At 51.1% G+C, this 18,273-nt stretch overlaps 1 protein-coding gene across 1 annotated transcript in view; it reads right to left on the reverse strand.

Annotated features, from left to right (window-relative positions):
- The window catches only part of Kcnc1 (potassium voltage-gated channel subfamily C member 1), a 41,324-nt gene extending 24,802 nt beyond the window's left edge, over positions 1 to 16,522 (reverse strand). The window contains exon 1 of the mRNA XM_042691522.1: positions 15,953 to 16,522. Coding sequence (XP_042547456.1) covers positions 15,953 to 16,522 — 570 coding nt within the window. The remainder of the gene's footprint in view (positions 1 to 15,952) is intronic.
- Between the last annotated feature and the right edge of the window lie 1,751 nt (positions 16,523 to 18,273).

The raw sequence follows: 18,273 nt of genomic DNA on the forward strand, positions 1-18,273 counted from the left end.
TTCATTCATTTGCTCAATCACAAAATATTTACTGAGAGCCTATTATGTACCAGGCACTGCTTTTTACAATCATCTCCATAAATAACAGCTTTAAATAATGCTTCCAGCACAGAGCTGAGCACATGGTAGATGCGAAGACACCTATTTTATACTGGCACTTAGCCTGAGCAAGACCCACCATAAGCAACCTTAGGTACCCCATCTCAGAAGGCCCCGCTGTGATCAGATCAAGTATACAAAGAAAGAAACTGAGGCTCACAGAGGTTAAGTAAATTGCCCATAGTTATACAACCAAGAAGTGATGCAGTTTGAATTTAAAATCCAGTTTTGTCAGCTCCAGAACACATGCTGTTATCCATACTTCTACCCCCCCCCCCCCACAAATAACCCCACTTATTGAGTGAATGCATGAATGAATAAGGGGATGAGGGAGCTTTGTGTTGGTGTAAGTATGTGCCTATGTGTGTAAGGTCATCGTTGTACATGAGGGTGAGGAGCATGTGTGTGCAGATGTCTCTGTGTCTGCATGTGAGGCTTTTTTATAGAAAGGCTTTCCCTTGTTGTCTTGGTCTTGTGTGTGCTGGAGCTATACTTAGCTGCAGCCGTGACTGTAATGAGCAGTTAGCTGCACACCAGGCACTTATTGGGACCTGGTTTCCCAGGGAGATTGCCGGGGCCAGTGCATGTGTGTGTGTGGAGGTGGGGAGGGGTGTAGCTTGGTGCTGGGGAGTGCTACAGCAGGGCTTTGGGAGATGGGGAAGCTGGAGCTCACAGTGCTATGCTTTATGCAAATGGAGAGTCTTTGCTCAAACTGGAAGAAAATGCTTCACTCCTGCAGCATAGAAATCTTCATCCAGGCCCTGCCAAGATCAGCTATCGGCCATCCATGCCCATGGTCCCCTCACTGCCCTTGATAGGCCATTAGACTTGAGCCTTGGTCTTCCAGAGCACCAGGAATACCCCATCCTTAGTGCTACACTGCCACCTTGACATACCCTACCTGTCCAGGTTGGGGACCTGATAGGGAGAAGTGGCTTCCTCCCAACAGAACAGAGTAAAACCACAGACACGTGGCACAGCTTGCAACTTCTCTCCAATCTGGTCCTGGTTTCCTCTCCTTGATCTTGACCTCTCTCCACTGAGAGTGGGCCAGGCCTTTGGATCAGGTTCTGCCTCCAGTTTCCAATCTGTCTGTCATTCCTCCATGAGCCCACCACTGTGTCTGGACCCTGCCTACCTCCCTAAAGTCTTCTTTCAAGCCCTTTCCTCTAGGGTATTTTCATGTAATGTGAGCTAGGGCTTCCTCCCAGCTTAAAAGGCAAGCAATAGAAATGTTTCCACCCATCCATCCTCTCATCCATCCATTTGTTTATCTATCCATTCAGTTATCCAACTAGCAGTGGATCCATCCATCCATCCATCCATCCATCCATCCATATATTCTATCCATCCACTCTTCCTCATGCACCCAGGTATTTACTGTTTCTTTTTCCCACATTTTTATTAGCATCAATTAGTTGTACAACTTTGTCAATGTTAAATTATAAGTTAAATTTTTGGGTTTTATTTTGACATGTCTATATATGCATATAATATCCTTTGATCAGACGCATCCTTTCTGCCACTCTCCCTCATCCCTGTCCCCTCACTTATTCATCCATTCTTCAGTCCGTTTGCTCTGCTCATCAGTTATCTATCCATCTAACTATGTCATATTTGCCTACAGAACCACTGCATTCTAGAACAGGAAGGAACACTGGCATAGTTTACATTCTTCATTTGCAAAAGAAGACCTGGGATCTAGCCTTTCATCTCCCACTTACTAATAGAATGGTCTTATACAAATCTCTAATCTCTCTGGACGGTTTTTCCCTCATCCACAGAATAGGCAAAATATCTAATCCTTCCACATAGTAAGGTTGTTGGGATAAAATCTGTGTTAGGCTCAGACAATTCCATTTTGGTGGTTATGTATGGTTAACTCTAAGAAACATACAACCTCATTGGGTGGGTAGATCAAGGGTCTAAAGTTAGACAGAAAAAGTCTCTGGAAGCACAATGGACAGAGCCAATTCCTCTAGAATTGGGGGACAGGAAAAGATTCCGTAAAGGAGGGACCATCAATGCTAGCCTCCAAGTATGCACCATTTAAGGTATACAGAGGAGAAATAGGGCATTCTTGGTCCAGTAAACAGAGTAAGCAGAGACCGGCAGGGAGCTAGAGTATGCTAAGGAGAAGCTGTAAGTCAAGGGTGGAACAGTCTGCAAAAGCAGGATAGGTGGGGTTTCCAAGGATGGCCCAACAGGCTTTGCAAAAGGTTGTGGACATGCAAAGCCTCAGCAAGCCAGAACAAACCCCCATGATTCCTAACTCCGAGGCTTGCACTCAAATCCCCAGACTGCCAGACAAGAAAAAAATTGCCTGGTGACAGCCAGGCCTCAGGAGACACAATTCCTGCCGCACAGAAGGGAAGCCAGTGCCTGTCATTTCTGACCTTTGTGCTGCTAAATATATCATTGGTGACAGTGGTTCATGGCCCTGAGGCTGTGGGGCCACCAGATGAGGCTTCTACAGCCTCCCTCCACATTTCTGTGGCTCAGCCAGGGTCTTAGTATTCCTTAGGGAATCTGAGTCCAAAGCTGGGTGACCATGGTGCCCTAAGCTGCCAGATCCTACACTCAATAAATGGTTCCCAGGTGCCAGGCACTGGGTTAAGATGAGAGCTTTGCCCCCTTAGAGACGCATCACACTACGAAGTCAAAACTCATCCCTATGTTGCATGTAAGGAAAACAGGGTTCAGCTAGAAGTCACCTGCTCTAATTCACACTGAGGAAAAAGTCCTTGTCGGGTCCAAATGTCTGTGCTCTCCTCTGCCCTGCCCTCTGCCCTTGAGGTCCCCCACCCTGTACACAATCCTTCTTGTAACTGTATTTTCTCCCTTACAAAGCACCTTCCTCCTCTTACTGGATTCTCCAACATCTTGAGAGGTTGTGGTACCATCACGTGCTTTTTTTTATAACTAGGGAAATGAAGGACAAGAAAAATAAGAGATGTACTTCAGGTATGTCAATTGGTGAGGGGCCAAATGAGGAGCATCTATGGCAAGTGCTCAGGGCCCACCCTTAGCAGATGACTGCATATGGGTTTACAAGAGCCCATCTGTGGCCCTCACCCCAGGGCTCTGTCTAGCTCCAGGTAGCCCAGCGGGTGACTATGTTTCTTACAGCTGCTCAGAGAATCCCTGAGGTTGAGCATAAAAAATTAATCTCTTACTATTGGCCCTGAAGTACACTCATACTCCTGTTCTGGTGACAAGACCTGCTCTACCAACCTGGACAAAATCCCCAGGCCTGAGGCCCTATAGAAGTCTACCCAATAACCACAATGCTTGTTTGTCAGTTCATATTCTCCTCCCAGGATTGGCAAGGTCAGTATTTAATGCATTATGTCCTAGAAAGTTGCCTTGCCTGAAAAAAAAAAATAGCAAGAGTGACCATAATGTATAACGTTCATCCTTGTGTGTGCTGTGGACTGAACTGAAGAACTCTCTATAGCTTATTTCATTGCGTTCCCACAGTAGCCCTTTGCCCTGGAGGATTTGGGAGCTGAGGAAACCGAGGAGTACAGAGGTCATTCAGTCAATGAACAAGTTTGGGCCCAGGCAGTCTGGCTCCAATGTGGCCAGGCCAGGGATCTCTCCACTAAGTACTCTCAGCACACCTGTAGTAGGGAGCAGAGGAGCAATGATCAAAGACAGAAAGAACTGGAACAGTCTCTGCCAGGGCCTTGCATCCAGCTAAGAGAACAGCTCACATAGTCTTCTCCCAGCCTAGTGGCATCCCTACATGGCCCCAACAAGCACAGCTGGCCTTCACAGAGAAGATAGAGGTTACCTCTTACAGTGAAGTATGAGATCTCTCCATAGAGGACCCTATGGCCAGTAGGAGGCAGCAGAGGCAATGTGTACACAGCATACTGACTTCTGAGCTGGCTGGTTTAGGAAGACCAAGGAATAGGCTGTGGTGGGAGTAGATGCCCAATGCTGTCCTTTCTGACCTATCGCTGTCCTCTGGCTCCCTGAGCCTGGCTTGGACAAGCCTCCTCACTGGGCCTTGGACCTAGCCATCTGCCCGTTCAGGCTTTTCACACATCTCCTCCCCTCTGTTGCCAGATGTCACGTGGCTCTGTCCCACCCCTCCTTCCCTGCCACAGGCGTTAACACTGCCACCTCTACTGCACTCCTCACCGCAGACACACACATCCCGCTATAATTACTGTTTCTTTCCATTCTCTCTACACTGGAAAGTAAGGACTTAACAAGAGGGCATAGTTTCTGGTTTTTCTCAGTCCTATTCTCAGCTTCCAAAGCAATGCTTGCCATCATAGATATCTGATATCTGCTGGATGAACACATGAGTGCATGTGTGTTAACAGCGGCCCTGGTGAGCAGGGGAGCAGACTTGGGTGTGGAGCAAAGGTCCCTCCCTGAACAGCAATGGGGAGGACCGTGGAGCTGCCATAGGCCATGAGACAGGCAGGAGCAAGGCTGGCAGGCTGACAGGGGACAGTTTGGGCAGGGCCAAGGTGGAAGGGGCATCTGAGGCCCTGTACAAGCTGGACAAAGCTTCATTTGGCTGCTGTGGCTCAGGCCCAAGAAGCCTCTGAGCCTGGGCACAGTGAGGTTGGCTCCTGAGGCCCCCTAAGCTCAGCTGTCCGGGGCTGCCCTGCTAATATTAGCCTGTCTCCACCCCGCCTGGCGTCAGCCTGGCGGGGTAGCCCAACATCCGAATAAGCACTGCCCACTGGCACCAATAGGCACTCTAAGCCCAGGCCCCAGGCTCTAACATTCTAACATCCTGAGCTGAGAAACAGGGCCCCTATCCTATGGTCCTACAACACTGGCACACTTGTCAGCATCTCAGGTCCCTGAACTTGGCTTCCAGCCAGAGCTTGATATCAGTGGCCTTCCCTTCCTCCCTCCTTCTCACAGGGCCAGCGGAAATTCTGTCATCTCTCTCGTACCCAACTCCACCTGGGGAGGAAGGAAGCACAGGCAACAGACCACTACAACAGATGGGGAGAGCAAGGCTCAGAAGGCAGTGCAACCTGCCCAGGATACACAGGGGTGCTGAGGAGGATCAAGACGAAATCTAGGTCTGCCTCCCAGAGTGACATTCCTGAAGGCCAGCCCTTGGAAGACTTAGGAAAAAAGGGCTCCAGAGGCCAGGGTAGGTAAGGTAACCCCTAGAAGAAGTATTTGTAAGGTGAAAGAAGGATATGAAAGAAGAAAGCAGATGGGGGAGCAGGTGAGAGTTTGGGTCTTCTAGGGCCACCAGCTGGTGTAAAGAAGATAATGGAACCCACAATAATTAAGCACTTATTATGTTCTAGGCTCTGGGCTAAGTGCTTAACACATTTAATCCTCCCGACTTCCCTATGAGTCAAGTGCTATTAATAGGTTTCTCTAGAGGCACAGACGGGTTAAGGAACTTGTCCAAGGTCACACAGCTAAAAAGTGTGGAACTGGGATTCAAATGCAGGATTCTGGCTTTAGAAGCTTGTCCTTAAGAGAGAAAAGGCCCTGGGTTAGCTATACTTCCAAGGTCAAGTAGATGGAAAGCGTGTGTGTGTGTGTGTGTGTGTGTGTGTGTGTGTGTGTGTGTGTGTGTGTGTATGTGTGTGTGTGTGTGTGTGTCCTATACTTCTATTTTTTTTAACTGAAAAAATGACTGAGGCTTCAAGAAGGGATATTTGGGATAAAAAACATCCTAGACCTTCAAGAGAAGGAGTCTGTTTTGAAAGCCTGTGACTAATATCTAGAACTTCCTACAAACACAGCTGACAACTGTGTGGAAGAGGACAAGAGGGGTCAGAGAAGGCGACTGGGGGTGGAAGGTGGGACCGAGAAAGACCTGGCTGGCCTTCAGGAGAGAGTCCAAGAGAAGTTGGACTTGGGGATTAGGTTGTGAGAAGTGGGACTTGGGAACTTGCATGCCGAGGTTTTGGGTGTTAGTGTCATATCCTCTGAGTCTGGTTGTGAGTAGTGGAACTGAGGCAGTGTGAAGGAGTTTGGAGAGCCAGGGGGACTAGGATATGAAGATCTTCCTCTGATCCAGGGTGGCTACAGTGACTAGGTTTGTAGGCATCTAGCACTGCTCTACCTTCTACAGTCTCTTCATGGCTGTCCCAGGTTGAGGGAGTGAGGGATTTGTGGTCCTACGTGAAACAACGTAGCAGCATCCAGAGACAGATTCGAAGGTGTGGCAGCCATGTCTATCTGACCTTGGTCTCCAACCCACCTTGCTTTTTTATGCAATAATTCTTTTGTTGGTCCTTTTTGGAGGCACGGTTTCCTTAGGTAGAACATGTTAACCCCAAACTCACCATTTTCCTACCTCTGGCTACTGAATGTGGTACCACATCTAGCCTTTGATAAATATTCAGCGCTCATCTTGTACCAGGCCCTGCTCTAAGTTCAAGGGATAATATAGATGACAAAGAGAGAGAGAGAGAGAGAGAGAGAGAGAGAGAGAGAGAGAGAGAAGCACTGATCTCATGCAAGTGAGAAAAAGAGAATAAGCAGGCAAGCAAGCAAATGTAATGACAGTCTGTTAGATGATGGTAACCGCCACAAAGACAACAGGATAAGGAAAGGGGGAGGACCTGGAGAAGTGCAATCTGAGAAGATGACACTCGAGTACAGACCTGGAAGCAGGTGAGTAAATATATGCTGAAAGGCCCTGGGCCAGAGGGGCCAGAGTAAGGGCAGCCCAGAGACAGAAGTACGAACCAGGTGATGCAAAGAAGCTGAGGGACCTGGATAAGCAAGTGGGACATAAGTAGGAAGAACAGGATGGGGACACTTAGGGCTGTCAGAAGAACCTGAATTTCTCCTCTGAAGGAGACCAGGAGCCACAGTGAAAGAGAACAGAAGGCTGATGTGGTTACTAGGATGACCCTGGCTTACCCTGTTGAAAAGGGGCTGGAGGAAGTGGCGCTGTGGCTCACCTTGAGCTGAAGAGCTCAGGGACAGTGCCCAGACCCAAAGTTCAAGCCCCATGACTGATTTAAAAAAACAAAGAAAGAAAGAAAGAAAGAAAGAAAGAAAGAAAGAAAGAAAGAAAGAAAGAAAGAAAGAAAGAAAGAAAGAAAGAAAGAAAAAGGGCTGCTAAGACAGGAGCCTTAGCATCATCCTACAGATAAGAAGATGGCGGCTTCAACCAGAGAAACATGAAGACAAAGAGAGGAGCCCAGAATGGTCCCCAAAGCATTGGGCTGATAAGCTGAATAAAGGGAATGTCGAGAGGAGAGGAGGGCATTCATCCTCAGGCCCCATCATCCTGCCACCAACTTCACCACAAAGAAAATCACAATTACCCACATAGCTCTGACACCCTGCAAATACCCTGTAGCTCTCTGCATCCTGATGCTTTCCCTCACTACAAACCATGGCCTGCATGAGCTTTCTCCGACTCAAATATTTATGAATCATCCAGAGATCCTCATTAAAATGTGGATTCTGACTCAGGAGGTTTGAGCTGGGACTTGAGACTTTCTTTGTAACAAGCCCTCTCCCTGCTCCCGGAGGCTGTTGCTATTGAGAGAGGGTCATACTTCTGAGCCTGCTTGAAGGCTGGTGAGCCTGTCAGGTAGGGATGCTGTGAACAAATGATTAAGGAAGGTTGAATGAAGAATCTTTTCAAAGCCCTCCACTCAGGGCTCTGATTTATTTGGTGCTCGTCCCTTGCAGTTCACCCATGTCCTAGGGCTACGCCATAGTGTAGAAGGAGAGGAAAGGATTTGTTTGGTTTCCCCGGCTCCTTTGTGATACTGAAGTATTGAGGTTTTGGACTCCCAGAATGCCAGAGCTTAGAGGTCATGTAGATCAATCTCTGTATGTTGTAAGTAGAGAGACTGTAGTCTGAAGGCCTTGCCCAAGGTAGCCTGGTTGGATTAGTTGAGTGATAACAGATCTTCCTCTGGTCTACTTGCTTGATTCCCACAACCTTGGTTTCATAAGCGGCCTCATGGATTCAAACACGTGGGCCAGTCTCTAATCCAGAGACTGTCCCTAACCCCAGGCCAACTGGACTTATCAACTGGCTTCCAGCTTGAATCATGCAAAATTCTAGGTGACTCCATTGCCATCTTAGAGCCCTCAGTCCTAAAAGAGTCAGTGAGGACAGGAGCAACCTGGCTAAGTGCTAGAAAGCTGAGGGATGGAGCACCTGATCGGCACATAGCAGAAAAGATACTGAAATAAGGGGAAGGTGATGAGCAAATTCCCAGAAGTTAAAATGAGAGCTGAAGACCAGGAGGCCAGAGAGGAACCTGGCAGAAGGGACCAGCAGGAGACATGGCCAAGGGCCCCTGAGCAGAAGGCCTCAAACGTGGAGCTCAGGAGCAGTCAGCATTCCTTCCATGCATCATCTCACAAGGATAATTTCATATTCTCCCAGTTCCGCTGTCATTTCCCTCCAGCCTCTAACTATATGGATGGGGCTTTGGGGCAACTGTGAGGACACCTTCTTCCTTGAGAATTTCAGAGCATTTCCTTAGCCCAACCAGATCCAGCCCTCACCTGCCATTATCTACACCAGAACTTGCTGGCAATCCTTGAGCACACTGTTGGGAAAGAATGCTTGATATTGGGAACTGGATGGAAATTCAGGGTGATGGCAGGCTGCAGACATTGTCAGCCTTAAAACATCTATAAGCAACAGCACTGGCTGCTATTTACAGATGGAGCTCCTAAGGCAGGTAGACCACGTCTGAATATTAACTGTACCACTCAAGAGCTAGGTGATTGTGGATCTGTTACTTCACCTCTTTTAGCCCAGCAGCCTTGCTATGATGATATTGGCATGACAATAATTATGCATTACCCTGGGAGTCTGAGACAATGTCTGAAACACAGTGACTGCTTTAATGAATAAGAGTATTACAAGTCAAGAAAGGAAGCATTCTGCAAAATCCTGCTTGGAAGATGATAAGGATTTGGGCCAAGTTTGGGGTGACTGACCTGAGGAAGTGTCAAGCAGCTATATACAGCCTGGGAAGACAGGATATGGCTGCTTCTCCCTCAGGGGAGGAAATTAGTAGATGTAGTAAAAGAACAGTATGCCTAGGTTAGGTGTGAGGTTCTTTTAAAACTGAGGACCAAAACAAGTACACGTAGCCAGGTCCTGGGCTAAGAGCCTGGGTTGTGATTTTGAGTCTCATTGACTCTTCTTTGGTCTTGGGCAAAGTATCTGTTTCTCCTATATGGAGACAGAGATAAGAATTCTTTGCTAGGCTAAACTTTGTCAAGCTTTTAAACTTCTCTGAGGCCCACCTGTGCACTTCCTGTGAAATTCAGTTTTAGCAAAAGAATCTTCAAGCTGTTTAGCCAGAACCTTCCATCCTTGATATCTGATCATCCTCCATATATGACCATGTTCCTCATCTACCACCCACCTGATCATGGACCTGGCTTCAGTGAGAATCCTGTCATTAATTTGGTTTGGCCAGAATCCCTGTTATCTTTGATATTTCCTAATAGTAATTTTCTATTCAATGATTTCCACCCTGATCCTTGGTTATAAATTCCCACTTACCATTCTGAATTTGGAGCTGGCCCCACTTCTCTCTCCCAGTATAAAGACCCCATTACAGCAGTCTTTGTCTCTATTGTGATACTCCTGAATAAAATCCGCCTTACAGCAGACCTGTGCTTTAGCATTTATCACAGAATAAGTTTTCTTCAGCAGCAGTCACTGGAGGTGGCCTGGGAGGACCCACTGGCCCCATCAGTCATATGCATGAGGAAAGCAGTCCTTCCCACACATGTAGTTCTTAAAAAGTCTGGCAGCCACCTGCCCCCAAAGCCTCAGTCCCTCCTTTTCCTCTGAGCCTCCTCCAGGGATGGGAAGCTGGGACTGGGGCTATGGCCAGACTGGTCCAAGAGTGACAGGAGGGAGCGGCTCAAGGCCCTGACCTTTTGGTCCAGAGTGAATACACTGGTCATGAGACTGCTCAGAATAGCCAGAGAACTATATTCAGCTGTTGTGGGAGGCCCAAAATCCCTGGCACAGGCAGTGGGTCCTGGAATGAGCCCCCATCAGATCCCTTCCCTACGTCTGTGACAACTTACGTACTTCTCTGAGAGAGTTGAGCCAATAACCCCAAAGCTTCTGGGGAATATTAGGACTCCTAAGCACACATTCTATCCTCAGGTCTACCCTTAGAGACTTCAAATGAGTTCTGGCCTAACATAAAGTACTAGTGAGCCCAGAGTTAGGCAATATGGGTCCTACCTGTCCAGAAGTCATCCCAGGCAAAGCACTCCTTTGAGGTTTCAACATTCTCATCTGTCATAATAGCTCTATTTATAAGGAGTTTGGGGCCTGATGGGGATACAAACCTGAATCAAACAAGGCTATTAATTAATATGTTATCAGCTACTCTGAAGGGAAGGACCCTGGTCTGGAACGCTGACCCAGCCTATGCAATCCAGGAAAGACACTCCTAAGGAACTGCTCATTGACAGTACTAAAGATAAGAAGTGCTGGGTGCTGGCATCTGATGCCTGTAATCTTAGCTATTCAGGGGGCTGAGATCTGAAGTTCATGGTATAATGCCTGCCCAGGCAGAAATCTCCAAGTGACCAGCAAAAAGGCAGGGTGGAGCTATGGCTCAAGTCATAGAGTGACAGCCTTGAGCAAAAAATCTAAGGGATAGTAGCCAGGCCTTGACTCTAAGCCCCAGTACCAGCACAGAAAAACATGATAAGGAGTGATGAGCCAGGAGGAAAGAGTACTTCAGCATGACTAATAGAGGCAAAGGCCTCCAGGTAGGAGAATATGACATCTGCAAGAAATTGACCTAGGTCTCATGGTTGGAGTTCAGTGTGCACTGAGTAGAAGAAGGCTGGAGAGGCCTGGTAATATAGATTGAAGCCATGGTATGGGCCAGGGCATTGCACAGGCAATGAGGTTAATCTCACAGACCTGAGAGTTGAGAAAACTCTGTGGTTACCAAATGGAAAATGAACTTGGAGGGGCTAAGTTGATAGAGGAGGGAAAGTGGTAAGGAAGCTGCTGGAGAGGTGGGCTTCTGGCAATGATGGCTTGAAGGAGAGTGGTGGAAATGGACATGGAGGAAGAAGATGGAGTACAAAGGTTGTCATGAGGTAAAACAATGAGATAGCCTAGAAGAAAAAGACCAGCAGCAAACTTGCTCCAAGCATCTACTGAGGCAATCCATGCACCTCTGTGAATCTATCTGTACCTCTGTAGTCTGTCCTATCATTAGTCCCATTCATCAGGGAAGAGGTTGAGGGACTCTGGCTAGATGATGCTTGGCCTATGATTTTCATTTCTAGAAAGGGCAGGTGGGACTTGGAGGTACCATCAAAAACAGGAAGAACTCAATAAAAAGATTGGACACAGGCCGCACACTCTTGTAATCCTGGCTACTTAGGAGGCTGAGATCTGAGGATCATAGTTTAAAGCCAACCCAGGCAGGAAAGTCCATGAGACTCTTACCTCCAATTACCCACCAAAGAGCTGGGGGTGGAGCTACAGCCCAAGTGGTAGAGCATCAGCCTAGTGGGAGGAGGGAACTCAAGGACAGTGCTCAGGTCCTGAGTTCAAGCCCCAGGACTGGCACCAAAATAAATAAATAAACAAATAAACATAAATAAAACTGAAAGGATCATGGAAGGAAAACAATAACCAAATGGGGACACACTGAGGAGAACCCTTGCTGTGGCTAAGGGGACACCTCCAGCCCCGTCTCCATTGTTCATGGATCTTCTTCATGTGCTACCCTGACTCAAAGTGGACTCTGATTTGGGTGCTGAGATGGGAGTGAGATGTCTAGGAAGTCCTTGATAACAGATCAGTCCCCTATTCTTCCTAATGTCAAGCTGAGACTCTAAGAGTTCTGTGTTTTCCATGACCCAAGGGAGGAATGTAAGTCACTAGCTGGGCTCTTCATTCTGTCCAGATGAATTTCCTTTCCAGGGAGCTAAGAGGGAGTCTAGAAGAGGAGGGAACAAGGCAGAGATAGACATAGGTTAAGGAGTATAAAGAAAAATGGGCAGTAGGGTAGTTGGAGAAAGGGATTTCTCAGCTTAAAGGCCACTGGTCCTTCTGTGGCATTTGGACAGTCAAGTGACCCTGGAGGGACATGTGTTACCATACTCACACAGATTCCCCTACACACACACACACACACACACACACACACATTCTCACACACATTTGGGACATTCTTTGGCTTGCAACCTAGAGATCATGACTGGTCCTGATGTGACACAGAAAGATGCTCCTGGTAACATGTAAGTCATAGACAAAGGCCAAGGGCCTTAGACCTGAACTGATCCCAAAGGAAGAAAAGAAGGAAGGCTTCAAACCAGTTGTTCCAGGCTGTTCCCAACCCCTCTGTAACTGTATGTATGTAAAAACTAACACCCCCCCCCCCCCTGGCCTGGCCAACTCCTGCCACTCAGTCCTTGCCCAGCCCAGCATGACCTTTATGACACTGCTTATTCTATGGCCCTCAAGAAGCCCTTTACAAGACAGTGCCATTGTCATCCTTACCTCACCCCTACCCCAGAATACAAATAGGGCTCATCTTGTCCTCCTTCACCCCACCTCTACAGGCTGATGTCCTGGGGAGCACAGAAGTGACAGGGAATCCTTCAGAACTGGGCTAGGACTTCCCACCCCAGTCAAGCAGTGCCTGTCTTCCAGGGCCACCATGGGGGAGAGGGGACCTCACCATTGGTCTACACACTCATCACTGAAGAAAGATTTGGACAGGGACTTGCTGGCATGTCATATCCCCAGGTCACACAGGGTCTTCTCATATCCAGGTACTCAAAACAACACTGACACACACATCCAGGGTCTCTCACAATACACAGTCACACAGAGGACCTTAGAGTCTCTAACACGCAGTCTCACACACACAGTCTGCCACACAGGAGACATCTGACATGCACAGATGGTCCAGGCACACACTCTTACACATACACACACACAGAGCTTCACATACACAGTTACATACTTGCTACACGTTATGCTCACTCACAGACATACTGCAGTCTCTTTTTTATACACACATTCTCTCCCACATGGCACCATTCACACACACACACACACACATCACTTCTCAAAACACAGATGTGGACCCTCACATCCAAAGTGCTCTGACACAGGGACCTCTCACAGAATCACAGCTCAACATGCCTACCCCAAACCCCTACGGACACATACATGTGTGCATCACTCACCTCGCATACATTTTTATTCTCTCACATATGTAGATCCTGTTTCATCTATACAATACTCGAGTCTAGAATCTAGAATAAAAATTGAAATCCCAAATCCTGACCCACCAATCTGAGGAGGCTAGGGGCTCCCAGGAGAGGGGGGAGAAGTAAACAAAGGTGACAGCAGCAGCAGAGAAAAGATGGAGGGGGGGGAGGGCCAGCAGCCACTGGGCTTTGCGCAGAGCAGCAGACCAGCAGGCAGCAGGCAGCGCAGTGCAGCTGGGCAGGCCACAGGAGCCTGAGTTCTAATCTCTGCTCTGCCCTTAGTGCCTGTGTACATGGAGCAGCACCCTCTCCTCATAGGTCTCTGTGTTCTTGTGTGTTACCTAAGTAAGCTGGAAGGCCCTAACACTCTCTGTAAGGTTACTAGGGAAGGAAGTGGCATAGATATGCTGGTGCGGGGCAGGAGGTAGGGCAGGGAAGACACCTGCTAACACCCATCTGAACTCCCCCCTCCCCACATCCTTGGCTGCCTAGCTTTGTCCTGAGTCTGTTCTTCAAAGAACATTCAATTAAGAGGTATTCCCCCCCCCCAAGACTTTTCAATATGATTTTGTTGATGAAGACCTCAAGCCACACTGGGCATTCTATGTCTGCACTGAGTGACGCCCATTTCCCAACCCAGGAATGTCCAGTGGTAGGAGATGGGCAGGGGAGGGTACCAGGACATGTCTCACTAACCCTTTCCTAGCCTAAAACTCAAAGTCACTGATCAGATCTCTCAAGTTGAGTTTAAAGAAGGGGATGAAGGGGCCCAGTCCAGGTAGGAGCTAGGAGGCTGAGAACCACAAGAAAGTTGGTTCTATCCCCTTATTTCCAGAGGCTAAGATGAGGGAAATGCCGCCAAGGTCATATACACAATAAATAGGCAGCTGCTCTAGTGCAGGCCTTTGCCCAACCATCCCTCCCCCCACACTCCCTCCCTAGCATGTGTAGGTTCAACCTCTTAGGCCTCTGCCCCAGCCCCTCCCCATGGCTCAACACTCTGATTACATAATCCTCTAGCTGTGGTAGCCTTTGTCAAGAAGGAGAGGGGAGAGGAGAGAAGGGCAGAGAAACAGAAGGGAGGCCTCAGAGGGTCTTAGTCCACTCAGGGGAAGGCAGGGAGCTAGTGGCCAGCTCAGGAGAGAATATGGTTCCAAGAGACTTGCAGTCAAGTTCTGCTTGGCCTCTAACTGTCTGAGTGACCTTGGGCAAGATCCCCAGTGGCAAGATGGAAGGCTACTCTACTGCCCCTTACCCCATACACACCTGTTCTAGAATTCAAAGTACAAGATCCTGACCTGCTGTTCCCCTCCTTCCCATACGTTCCTGTGCTTTAACTGTACTCTTCCAGGTCTCTGCATGTACAGTCTATCTCTGCCTTTGGACACCTCATTAACCCTTAGCTTTTTCAGACCACTACCTCTCTCTAAGCTCCAGCCTCCCTGACTATAGTCAGGGTCTGGATAGCAGGGAAGGGACTAGGGCAGAAAAGATAGCTACACAGAGTCACTATTCTTCCCAGGGGTGAGATAGGGGGAGAGGTTCTGTTTTAAATCTTCATCTCTACCCCTCCCCCCATGCCTCGGCTGTCCTCTGGCCTCTGAAGACAGAACACAGGAAAGCCAGGGGAGTTTCTTCCAGGGTAGCTGGTTGTTACTAGTGTTTTCTTGGGCTGATGATCCAGAAGCAGAGGCCTTTAGAATCTGCAGGACTCCCTCCCTCATTTTACAGATGAGGTTACTAATCTAGAGAGGCCATCTGAAGGACCAAGGTCAACAGTAGGGTGCCCTTGCTCCCTGGCAAAAATCTGCTGTCATTAAAGGGGAGTAGCTGATGATGACACACCCACCTCATACACCTTAATTCTAGTATTCTATCATCCCCTCGAAATGTCATCCCCAAACCCACCCATCCAGAGGTATAGGAATAATCTCAGGGAGCAGATTAGATTAGATCTGTCCTCCAAAATCAGGTCTCAGAAGGATCACCATCCCCTGTCTCCTAGGCTAGTCCTATAGCTTCCATCTTATTAATTAGCCACTCGTGGGACCACTTGCTCAGAATGGCTGAGGCTGCTCCCTGGAGAGGGACTCTCTGTCTTAAACTGCCAGGTAGGCCTGAGGCCTTTACCCTGGCCCAAGGATGGCTCCAGAGACCCCCTTACCTAGGAGGGAGAAAGGGCTCCCCACTTTTCTTCCAGGCCAGAGGGCAGTTCCCACCTTCACATTGTACATCTGCAAAGATATGTGTGCACGAACAGGTGCTCATGCACTCTCAAATATACACAAATGTTCATGCATTCCCACTTTACCCACCCAAATATATACTGCCACACTAACATAAATATGCACACACAATCGACTCATACACACAAACACACCCATTCATACTCACTCATACATATTAAATTCTGCAGCACAGACAGATACATGCAGAACCAGTCACCATGGCAAAGTCGCCCCTTCCCTCTTACAAAGGAATACACACACACACACACACACACACACACACACACACACACACACACACGCCCCTCCTTCAGTTCTGAACTCCCTAGGCGCCAGTTTTCCAGTTCACCTTTGCCCGCGGGAGGTAGAGGGCGCAGCCTTCCTCTCCCGGTTCTTCGGATGGATAAGTTATCACTTACCCGCGCATAGCGGGATGAGTAAGGGTCCTCGAAGAGCGCCCAGATGCGCGGCTGCCAGCGGCGCCAGAAGCCGCCGGGCCGGCCATCTGGAGAGTCACTGAGCGCCAATCGTTTGGTCATCTCCAGCTCGTCCTCGCCGTCGCCCGAGTCGCCAGGGCCGTCGGCGTCCGCGTCGTCGGCGCTGTTGTCTAGGGGCGCCCCGCCAAAGCTGTCCAGAGCCTCCTCGGCGTCTCGATGCTGTCGGTAAGTCATCCAGCAACAGGGCTCCACGTCGGTCTCGTCGATGCCCCAGAAGGCCAGCTCCTCCTCGTAGAGAGGCCCGCACACGTCGGCTGGGCAGTGCAGCTTGCCCGTTCGGTAGTAGTTCAAGATGTGCGCAAAGACGCCCGGGTGGCGATCGAAGAAGAACTCGTCGGAGCGTGGGTCATAGTCGAAGTGGCTGTGGGCGTCGGGCTCCGCCAGCCAGGCGAGCCGCGTGCCGGGCAGCGTGCGCAGCGTCGAGCGGTACGTCTGGTGGCGCGTGCCGCCCACGTTGATCACGATGCGCTCGCTCTCGTCCCCTTGGCCCATCGCGGCGCCCCCTTAGGCATGGCGCGGCCCAGCGACACCCATGGGAGCGACCGCCAGGGGGAGATGGCGCTGGGGAGGGGGGCGCGTGGCCTCCTCCCCCCCTCCCCCCAGCCGTCGGGTGGGGAGGGACAGAGGACCGCGGCTCTGGTCACCCTAAATGAGCGACCCAAGCCCCTGGGTGTGTGTGGGGGGCGGGGAGGGGGGGCACTTTCGGTCGAGTGCCGGTCTGGGGATGTGTGCGAGAGATCCCCAGGGTCCCCAGGCGCCAGATGTTTGGGGAGGAGGGGGGGGAGTTGGTCTGGATACGGAGGAGTAGAGCAGGGAAGTAGAGAGGGAGGGAGGGAGCGGAGAGGGAGGGAAGGAGGAAGGGGGGGGGCGGCGCTCAGCGGCGAGCCCCGGGAGGAGGAGAAAAAGGGTGGAGGGGCTGGGCTCCCATTACCATCTCAGCGGGAAAATGGAGAAATCGACACAAAGCTTTTGGTTGCTGGGAGAGGGGCGGGGGGAAGGTCAGCTGCTCCTGGGGCTCGACCGAGAGACCAGTCCCCCAGTCCCCAGGAGGGGGAAGGGAGGAGAGGCGGCCGGGAAATTCGCGCTCGGCTGTGCGGTGGTCGCCGCCACGCTCTCCAGGCGCGGGCGAGAGGGATGCTGGCTGCTTTCCTCCCTGCGTGGCCGGGCTGCAGCTCAGCGCTCAGGGCGGTCGCTGGCCCCCTTCCTCCCTCCTTGCCTGGCTGCCTGCTCCCCTTGGCGGCAGGCGAGCCCGCCCGCCCGCCCGCCCGCCCTCCTGGTTCCTTCTCCCCGCCTCCTGGAGGAGATGGCGGGTCCCCTGGGCAGGGGCAGCAGGGTGCTGCCCCGCGGGGCAGCCGCTGAGCGCCGCGCTGGCTGCGCTGGGGCTCGATCTGGGCTCCGCTGGGCTGCGCTCGGACTCAGGCTTCCGCGGCGGTGCTGAAGGGACAGCTCCCGGACGGGCTGCAGAGCCGCGCTGGGCCGGGCGAGGGTTCTCTCGGCCGGGTTTGGTCTGAGGGGGTGGTCGGCGGGCACCGGCTCCAGCGCCTGGGCGCCCCGCGCTCCACTCCCTGCTTCGGGTAGAAGGGTGGCGTTGCCAGCCGAGGCGAGGAGGGCCCAGGAGGCGGGGGTGGCGGGTCCGGGCACGGCGCGGCGAGGCCGGCGAGGCCGGGGAGGCGAGGCGCGGAGCGGCCGCCGCCGCCGCCGCCGCCGCCGCGACGCTGCTGCCGCCGGGCTGCTGCTCCGCCGCCTGCTCGCTTGCTCGCTCGCGCGGTCCGCGTCCAGCCCGCCGCTCTCCGGACACGGGCACACGGCGCGCGCAGCCGCACTCGCCCCCGGAGGGAGGCGCCGCGCTGGGTCCTAAAAAGCCCTGATTCCGCGCCCCCCCTCCCCTCCTAGCCCTGCGCCGAACCCGGCCTCCCTCAACCCCAGCACTGGGGGCGCCCGCCCAGCGCCGCTCCCGCGGCTCGGGGGGGACCCGCCGACGCTCCGCCCTCAGGGAGTGCCACTGATGGGCGGGGGCTCCGAGCGACGTCTGGGCCCGCGGGTCAGACTGAGGTGAGAAGAGCGTCGGCACCCTCTTCTTTCCTTCCATACCAAGGACTGCCTCACGCTCCAGATAACACCTCTCACCCATCTACATCTGGCCCCCAGAACGCTCCCTGAACAACCCATCCTGGATCCTTGGGCCCTTTCTGCCCCTAGGCCCTTCATAGCTCCTTATTGGCTTCGTCCTCTAAGAGTGCCAC

This window comes from Dipodomys spectabilis, unplaced genomic scaffold (genome assembly GCF_019054845.1).
Source record: "Dipodomys spectabilis isolate Male_0828 unplaced genomic scaffold, ASM1905484v1 ptg000145l, whole genome shotgun sequence".
Lineage (NCBI taxonomy): Eukaryota > Metazoa > Chordata > Mammalia > Rodentia > Heteromyidae > Dipodomys > Dipodomys spectabilis.